The sequence below is a fragment of the Scatophagus argus genome, chromosome 9, assembly GCF_020382885.2.
Source record: "Scatophagus argus isolate fScaArg1 chromosome 9, fScaArg1.pri, whole genome shotgun sequence".
Taxonomy (NCBI): domain Eukaryota; kingdom Metazoa; phylum Chordata; class Actinopteri; family Scatophagidae; genus Scatophagus; species Scatophagus argus.
This window is the reverse complement of record NC_058501.1, coordinates 14,069,861-14,079,538: the sequence shown is the minus strand read 5'-3', so window position 1 is coordinate 14,079,538 and position 9,678 is coordinate 14,069,861. Positions and strand designations below refer to the sequence as shown.

Sequence of the window (9,678 nt, the reverse complement as noted above, 5' to 3'; positions counted from 1 at the left end):
AGTCTCTCTGGACATGAGGGAGACTGCAGCGAGTCCAAACTGGGCAAGTCATTTCTCAGATGATACCAAGAAGCAAACATATTTTATGCCAATTTCTACCATTCAGCTTGTCCTCAAATATCAGACGTCGTGTTGCCCCGAAACAACATTCTCTAAGATAGAGAGGAAAAAGCTGAATCTCTCTGCAGTAACCAATGTAACCTCCATGGTTGTCTTGACAACTGTATTCAAAAACACAAGCATGCAGAAATCTAATGTTATGTCACAGAAACTGGTATGAATGCTGTACTGCTCCCCCTCAGCACACATAGACACTCACAGCCACTATTCATGCTTCTACATCACTCATCCCGAGTTTGTACTCGCCTCACATCTATTTTTATACCAGGAAAATTAACTCAAGCACAGGCAGCGTGCTATTCTGGAAAATGACTTTATTCACATCATACTCACTCTTGTTTGTTCACTTTGCTAGAAATGAGCTCATTCATAATTTATCGAAACTATAAATTGCAGTACATCCAAAAAGGGCACAGATCTGATTGATGCTTACCTCCAGTTTACATAGGTTTATCCACTGTTTTTGCGGTCAGTTGCCGAGTTTTAGAGGTATCTGCTGTAGAGACGTCTGTTTTCTGTTGAATAAGATGTAATTAGATGGCATTTTGCTGTGCATCATTTAGAAAATAAACACACACCAGAAACCATTAGGACACTGTGCTGCCCTATAAAAAAGTCTTTTTCCAACACCACTTACAGAATGTTGACTTCAGTAACCTCAAAGTGTCCCAGCCGTGTGCGTCACTTTTTGTGTCCCCTGGAAACTATTTTTGTTGTCACGGTCAGTGTTCGGCACTGAGTTCAGATCACTTAATATTGTCCATGCGTGTAAATAAAATTATAAATGGCCAAAATCCTCAAAAGAATAACAATAAAAATCCAAAGTGTATCCCTTTATATGTGAGTCTGCGTCACCCTCATCACCCCTGGCATTGCTGGTGTTAGAGGGGGCGTTTGTATCCCTCCCCTGTCAACAGGTCTCCTCTTCATCAGCAGCCCTCTCCACTCTGGCAGAACCCAGTCAGCCTGTAATTACTGACTCCGCTTGAGAGGAATACCAACGGGCACCAACACACAACAACACTGAGCAGCATTTCAGTCCACAGCACCTTTCCATAACACCTGAAGCCTGCTGCTGTGTCTGTGTGTGTGTGAAGATTTGGAACTTCTGATGAAGGAATATTGATTTTAAGGGCAAAAATCGTATCATTCATAAAGAATATTTTAGTCAAGTTGAGCCCAGACTGTTTACCTTGTCCCTCTGGCCTGTACGTGGATCTGTTCAGACACAGACACATGGCTGTCAGAGAAAGCTGTGAGCCCTCAATGCAGCTTGTGGATGATTCTCTCGTTAAAAGAGCCAGAAAGGGTGGCAGGAACTCAGGCTGGACACGTCACCAACTCGACACCGTATGGCATGCCATGTGGCAGCAAGGAACTACATTTGTCAACCGTGGCATCAGACAACAGACATGGAAAAGAGGAAAGAAAACATGATTCTTCTCATTCATCTAAGTCTGAGTTTGCCTTCTTGAGCAAAGAATAAATTAAAGCCATTTGATGGAGAGCCTGTAAAAAAACAAATTGCACCTTACATTTATTTTTACAGTCAGGGCCAATAGAAGCAATCAATTCAAGCACTCATTAGTGCTACATCAGAGCTAAGTGCTTGTTCAGGGTGGTCATGTTGGATCTTTCTAAATTTAAGAGTACATTGTAGACCTTCTCTATATGTATACTCTCATGAGATAGTTTTTGTTCTGATTTGACACTATTAAACTGACTTGACATGGCTATTATTTTTATGGATGCAAGGATGATCATTACTATGATTTACATAAATGAACAACTGATGTATTCATGTAAATCACAGCAATAAATGTTAACTCACTACAAAGAGCTGTGAAGTTTATTGCAACATTAAGTGGTTACACTCAAAACTACGTCATAAATTATATTAGTAAGGGCTCCCTTGAGCTTTTCGAAAATCTTCCTCCTGCACATTCTCTGTGGATACGAGCCAGAGCATGTTGATGCAAAAATAGATTACAAACATGCCTCAACTCCAAATGGAGCCACACTCACTCATCAGTATACAGTGCAGTAATGGAGGTGGGTAGTGTCTGCCCACACGTTTCTGGTCCTCAGCACAGCCCTTCACGACTAAGAGTTATATTATTCTGTTGCCTGCAGTAATGGCATGGTGCACGGCAGCAGCAGTTGGGGGGGGGGTTGTCGCTCTGTAATCTGGGAGTGCCATCTGTGGCTGTCAGCTGAAGCTGCCACTTAGTGGGCCTAACACATTCACAGTGTCAACCCTTGCCCACAATTGGAGCTTCAACAGTCCTCTCCAAGTGTGTGACAGGCCAGAAACCTTACAGAATGAGGAAGAAATCATCCGAATTTGATTCAGTTCAGTAAAGAATTATCATTTTCTGGGTAGATGCAGTGATTCACTTACTGTGATGATAAATGAGGATCACACACAGACAGACTTTAATTAAAAAAAAAAAATCTGTATGCAGATAACAGTGCTGTGGGCCTTTTCCATGATGCAGCAGCCCAGGCAAACTGATGTCTGCATAACCAATAAAAAGACAGCAGGTGGAGCCAAACTCCTGTAACTAGGAATTTGCTCCCTCTGTTCAGTAATCTACCATACACGCACTTTCAGCTTCATCAAATTATAAATAAAAAATTGTATTGATGGGTTGCAATGACTATGTTTAAAGGTTTATTATTATGCCTTGCTTAACCAGAAAAAAACAACAATTCATCAATCTTTTCTCTAAGAAATCAGAGTGAAATAAATTCACAAGTTTTTAGTGCAAAAGTAGAAAATATTATCCAGCAGAAGTACTAAATCTTAGAAAATCATCCGAGGAATTGTCACAATCTGTTTCATGTTTTTTAACTTTTATATTTATCATGGTAAATCTTTGAATTCAATGAATATCGTGTATACATAACAATACCCATTGTAAAAACAAGTTAGAGGTGCAATTTGGACAAAATCTTAAACTTAGTGCCTTAAAATGTGGCCCCAAAGTGCTGGATAATGAGGCGTACTAAAAGGAAAACATACTAATGGGTAATAAAATGAGGGAAAAACCACCACCCGCCATTAAATGATTAGGGCTCCCACAAGCTTCCAGAGCAGTTTCAGAGCATATTTGCATAAATTCCACATGAACACTAGTGGAGACTTTACAAAAATATCTTTGCTTGTTTGGTGTTTTGACTATGGTTATGGAGAGCAATATCTTAAAAGACAGTCCAAAATCCCTCCCAGGTTTTTTGGTAGAGACTGATGATAAAGAAGGCCACTGGTTATGATTCGTATTATTAATTACATTTTTTTTCTCTGTGCCGAGCCTTCTGTGTGTATTGTGTTCCTCCACTCATTTATTGAGGTTCTTTCCTTTGTTGCGTGTTAAGTCTTTAGTTAACTCATTTTCTTGTGAGTTAAACTTTGATATAGAAAATAAAACCATTACTCCTTACAGTATAAACTGATATATTCACATGGGATAAATAATGGCAAACGAATTACTTGATTTTAAGTTCACATAACCTAATAAGGCCATTTAATTAGTATCAAAACACTGTAGGAATTATCAAAAAGCAGACAAAGTGCTGAAAGACAGACATCTCCAACATGCAGAGGGAATTACTGCATTTTTAAAAAAATCATTTAAACTTCTTCAATGCAAAAAACTATTCATCATAAAATGTGTCATACATGAATGTTTTCAGTCACATACATGCTGAGTTTGGAGTAAAGAAAGAGCAATTGTGGTCAGGTTTGCATTTCCCTTTAACACACTTAAATCTGCCTTTCAAAGTACTCCAACAGCTGAACAAGCTGAGGATGTCACTTCTTCAGTGAAGATCAACAACTCAAATGAAAAGTCTGAGCATACAGCTATTAAGATAGTTTTTAATATAAATAGATACTGGAGGTATAATCTCATTAATACATGATTAGTGACTTAAATACTGAGAAATACGAGACATTCACCCTTAATCGGGAAGTTTTTAAAAAGAGGCAAATATTGTGCTAATGAAAAGATAGCATGGACCATCCATTTTCCCGTCTCCAAAGGAAAACTCAATTTGGCACAGGAACAGATTCTGAAAGCGGCATATAGATATGCAGACAGAAATACGCTATCTGTCTGAGACAACCAAACCCAAGTTTTAGGGAAATGTAATAGTTCATACTAACGTGTATCAAACTCTCTGCAACCATCTTAATGTGCTGCATGTTCTGCAGAGTTCTGCAGGCATTTACAAAAAAAAAAAAAACATCACACAGTGCCTGCTGACCATTTGTGTAGCACTCTCTTCTGGGCTCTTCTGCGTCATCTGACCCTGGAGCGCTTAACAACAATTGTACCAGCGACCATATCATACACAGTCCTGTTATGCTGGAAGAACAGAAGTGTGATGAAAGCCGGGAAAAAGAAGGCAATTGAAAAGTTTTTGTTCAAGGCTCGGACAGTTGATCTGTAGAGGGAGAAAGAGACAGTGATTACAGAAAGGACAGGCAGTTACAAATTGGGTTACACTTGTTATGGAACCACTAAAAGACAACCTTTAAAATTAACTACTCACGCAGACAGCGAAACATTAGTTGCTGGCACCACAAGCACCCTGTTAGGCTGAACCAGAACTGATGAGTCACATGTAACAACTCTGAGTCCAATGAGAAACTTCCCCGGAGTGGCTCCTCCTGCTCCCCAAATGCATATAATCTGAAGGGAGAGTTGTGAAGGAGCTGTTGCTTAACTTAGAGGCTTTTCCAAACTCTTCAGAGAAACCACTGACAGTAAAGGCTGAGATGATTTGTATTACCAGTATTAGAATCCAAGTATCAGAGTATACAGAGAACTCACCTCATAAAAACACACTAATATACGGTACACAAGTGCTACAAGCATCATTTTCTGTAGCTCCTCCATCGACGTGTCCTCATCTATTTCCTCCACTATGAAATGCATGGCGAACTTGGAAACATCCCTGAAAAGCAAAGGAAAATATTGCTGTGATCCAAAGAATGTCTCTTCTTCTGTTCAAATAGGATTCGGTTTAGTTAATATAATACAGACCATCACTACATACATGAAATACAGAAACAGAATAAACTCACTTTATTCCACTCAGGTGCATAATACTGATGATTATGGTTGCTTTGATGAAAAACAATATTAAGAAATCCACCATCTCAGCCAGGAGTCTTTGGAGAGGTGAAGGTATGCTGTACTCCCGACCTGGTGAAAAAACACCAACAATGCACAGCTGAAGTTATACAGACACGGTATATGATAAGGCCCTAATGTCACAACCTTGTGCGACTGCTGAACATATCACTCTCAGGCCATTAGCATTTATTCTGCCCTAAGAGCCTTTTCTGGGAAGGTCGTCCACAAGATGTCTGGTACCAGACTGCAGGGATTTGCTCTCATTCAGCCAAAAATCATTTAGTGATGTCAAGATGTGTCAGTGTGAGTGATTAAAACTAACTCTGGAACTGGAACTATTGATCCAATCGTATCGATCCCGACATCTCGTGATAGAAAGTCTTATAACCAGTTAATCAATTTGCTTACACGCAACGACAGATATTGCGCCTTGTAGCCTGCATAAAATAGTCAGAGCCATTTGCTGTCACCTTGTTAACTTGTAGTTTACTGAGAACCACAGGCACAGACCTTCAGGCAACCCTTACTGCGATTCATATGCGTTACAGTTTCAGCTGGTTGTCTGTAACTTTACATTTCGACAGCCTGGACGCGGGGCCAGCAGCTTTTACCTGCTCTCTGTGCATTTCCATTCTCCTGCGGCAGCTGCTGCGGCGGCTGAGCGGACACTGCAGCCCCGCCAGCTGCTTCGCCTGCCTGGCTGTTTGGGGTGGTGACAGCAGGCGGATACGACGATAACGGAAGACCAAAGGGACCGTTATACCAGTTCTGTGAATTGATATCAAGAGGTGCCACTGACGTGCCGTTTACCGACTGCAAATGGTAAGGGCAGGGCATGGCTGACGCTGCCAGCCAGCTCTGCCAGTTCACATATCCAGTGTAGTACTGCCACATCCACGCCTGCAGCTGCTCGCAGTATTTCGTTGTGACGAGGCCTTCGTCGGCGTTTTTCTTGCCCTCCACATTGTTCTGGTTGCCCATGGTTTGAGTAGAATCAACTTTGTTAGCAAAGGAATTATCCTTTTCCTTATCGACTTCCATGTTTGTGTTTTCTATGTCGGCCATGTTTGATGATGGCGTCGCGTCACGTACGAGGGCATTCCGGATATTTTCATCTGAAAGTCAAAGACAAGATATCCGTAAAGCGAATACTGTGGTCGAGACTGCACTATTACTGATAGGTATATAAACTTACCATGAAGTAAACAGTTGTTTTCTAATGACGAATAAACTTTCACCAAGGTGTTGTCCATTTCAAACAAAATGTGACCCCCCCCTTTTATTAGGACACAGTGGTATTGTCCAGTCATTACCTGCTATTACAGGAGTCAGGCGAAAGGGGGCAGGAATTCCCCGTGATAGAAGATATGCTTACATTATGACAAGTAGAAGTTCACATGATGTAATAACTCAAATGAGAAAGAAATTTAGCAAAAGCCTTCATAATGTTGTTTTTAGACCTCTTTGATACCATTGTATGAATCATCACACTGTTTGCACTACATGTACATATATATTTATGTCTTGTTTTTTTCTTCTTGTATATACTTTATTCTTCATTTTTTTTATTATCATTTGTTATTTTGTACTTTGTATGGTGCGCAGGAGAGAGAAAAAGAGTGAAACTCCTTGTATGGTCACACGTACTTAGCAAATAACGCTGATTCTGATTCTGAAACATCTTCCAATGATTATAAAATTATTATAGAATATAGAATTATTATTAATTAAAAATGTTGTAGCCTAGCTTTGAAAACAATTGTAATAATTTATTGCTACAAACCTTTGCTGGTTGCAGCTTTACATTGTTGGCTGTTAGTATGACTAAAGAACTCACTTTAGGTACTGGACACCCTTGAGGCAGTTTGTTATGCATTATATATTAGACCAGTTGACCAGATCAGTTGTAACCAACAGCAATATAACTAAGGAATTCCCCAGCTCACGGTGTGATTGTGCTTAAGGAGGTAAAAGGGCATCTGCTTCTTGAAGCCTGCACACATACTGCTCCAAATAAGGTTAATCCTCAACAATAGGGTATTCAGAAATCTAAGATGAATTTGGTAGAACTGAATGTCCACCACAAACGCTCTCTGCTGTGTATTTGTACTTTGAGAATTTTTATGAAACTAAATTTTCATTAAAAATGTCATTACATTTCCAAGACATATGCAAAATACATGTACCAATGTGTGTGTTCACATGGCATGGTCTTATATAATGTGGCACTCTAAACAACAAAACAGTTTTTCATTAGTCAGCACTCATTGTTGCTCAGAGGTCACACTCTTTCATTAAATCCTGGAAATCTTTGAGACATTGGGCCTCAACCTGCTGCCCCTGAGAGCTCCAATTAAAACAAATTATGTGCACTTGAATGAGAAATGGGTCACTGCTCTAACCCCAAGCAGGGATTTGACCTTTCACCTTTCATTCCCCACTTTGTCATAAGAGGGCTGCTCTGATATTAGGACATGTGCCTTTCCTTGCCAGAACAAAGGCCCACGTAAAGCCCCTTTATCAAAATTGCTCAAAAGATCAGAAAAGGGTTTCAAAACTGGCAATTGGTCATTGTATCCAAAGGTTACCAAACAATCCAACAGCTGTAGCAACACTAAATAGATAAGCACTCTATTGATCCTGAGGGAAATTCAAATGCATTGGGGGTTAAAGTGAATCAAGATAATGAACATAATTATAGCTAAAAGTCTTATTTGCAGAGACAATAAAATCCTTATCATTTTCTAGTGTTTGGTTTGGCTGCACATTAAGACCTTAATACACACAAAGTTAAAGAAATTTGTCTTTGGGAGAAGTGAATCTGTTGCCTCAGCAAGTGTGTACAAGCATTCAACTTCAGTCCTCCCTAAAAGACCGCTTGAATTTGAAGTGATGGTACGCAGATCATGATTACATTTGAAGTCACAACAATGTGCACCTCATTGAAGTAGTTCGTTATAGTCATGCACAACTATTAAACAGGCTTCAGTATCACAGTTCAGACTTTATTGGCACGTTTGGCAATAGCTCAGTGCATTTGGTTTCTTGGAACAGAAGTCCAGGCTGAACAACTTAAAACAAAAAGGAATTAAGCCCCTTTCTCATAGGTCCTCAATGCAACCACGTCGTCCATGATGCATTTCTGTTGAGACAACATTGAGACGTTAGAAACGTAGCATTTCATTATAGTCGAACCTTTGTAAAAATGCAGAATCCATAAATATCCGCAAACTACGCAGCTGCTCAGCTAATTACTCACAGCTGTTAGTTTTCCATCCTGAATCTCTCGTTCTAGGGTCGTTTTCTTTCCATCCCACGTTTGCTTCTGCACAAGCTTGCCATTCTCAAGAGTGATTACAGTCTGAAAAATCAGGGCCGGGTTGTCAGAAGCACGTTTATGTTCATGAAGACAAAACAACTAAACACACTACCCACCTTGGTATTTCGGCCGTCTGCAGTCGTCTCGTCGAACTCTTCGTTCAGCTTGAACTTGACTTCTGTGGTCTTGAAGGTGCTCTCAGACTTCATTGAAATAACCCCAGCATCATCTACGGTGATTACCAAATTCGGCTTGGCCAAGTTGCCCATTTGCCGAGTGGCGAAGTTCACACCTTCAACACAATGAGGCCTAAGTAGGATGCAGTTTCTGAATGCCTCAAATGATACTTTGCATGAATCTGCACAATTTAGCAAGTTACAACAACCCTTAAACTGACTTGTGCATCAATACATTCACAAAAGGCAAACTACAACTAGAATTAAACATGATCTTACCGATTGCCTTCATGTATTCATCAAAGTTCTCACTGGAAGTCAGAGTCCAGTTTCCGACAAACTGCTCAACCATGATGATGAAGCTCAGTCTACTGCACAAACACAAGATATTTCTCGGTGTCCCTAGTGCGGAGAGAGACCGAAACGTTGGCAAAATTGCATATTTGAAGCCTGGTCAGACACGTGCTTGACTCAGACCAACCAATCAAGAGCAGGTGCTGTCGTTGCCATGGAAACGAGCTGATTGGTGGGTGGCGGGGGGGATCTTTAAATCAGATTTTGGAGTGAATAGGAATTTAACCCGAGTCTGCTGACTGCAGCAATTTGTTCTGTTAAGACTTAACGTGTGCTTGCATGTCACCCCTGCACGACTTTTCCTTTAATTAAACAACACTGACAAAGGCATATTCCGCAGCCAGATACATGATGTTTTACTGTGCATATGGTAAATGAGTTGTATTGAAAATAATTCAACAGTTGTGGAAATTGTGGCCACTCTGCTATTCTATATTTAAGGATCTAAATATATGTGCCAAATATTTATAGAATATAAATTATTGTATATTTGTCTAAAACTCATTCAAACTACATATCACATAATAATACCAATCAATATTTTTCTAAGTGAATGTAATACTGC

The 9,678-nt window shown here is 40.0% G+C and overlaps 2 protein-coding genes across 2 annotated transcripts; both read right to left on the bottom strand.

Moving 5' to 3' along the window:
• Positions 1 to 3,617: 3,617 nt before the first annotated feature.
• On the bottom strand, positions 3,618 to 6,541 carry LOC124064752 (protein FAM8A1-like). The gene is made up of 6 exons (XM_046399459.1): positions 6,460 to 6,541; positions 5,876 to 6,379; positions 5,213 to 5,333; positions 4,959 to 5,082; positions 4,678 to 4,817; positions 3,618 to 4,569 (listed from the first exon to the last, which is right to left on the bottom strand). The coding sequence occupies exons 1-6, from the start codon at positions 6,515 to 6,517 to the stop codon at positions 4,425 to 4,427; spliced, it is 1,092 nt and encodes a 363-aa protein (XP_046255415.1). The 5' UTR covers positions 6,518 to 6,541; the 3' UTR covers positions 3,618 to 4,424.
• Positions 6,542 to 8,248: 1,707 nt separating this feature from the next.
• fabp4b (fatty acid binding protein 4b) lies at positions 8,249 to 9,199 on the bottom strand. Its single transcript, XM_046399458.1, has 4 exons — positions 9,039 to 9,199; positions 8,700 to 8,875; positions 8,524 to 8,625; positions 8,249 to 8,406 (listed from the first exon to the last, which is right to left on the bottom strand). The coding sequence occupies exons 1-4, from the start codon at positions 9,109 to 9,111 to the stop codon at positions 8,353 to 8,355; spliced, it is 405 nt and encodes a 134-aa protein (XP_046255414.1). The 5' UTR covers positions 9,112 to 9,199; the 3' UTR covers positions 8,249 to 8,352.
• Positions 9,200 to 9,678: the final 479 nt, after the last annotated feature.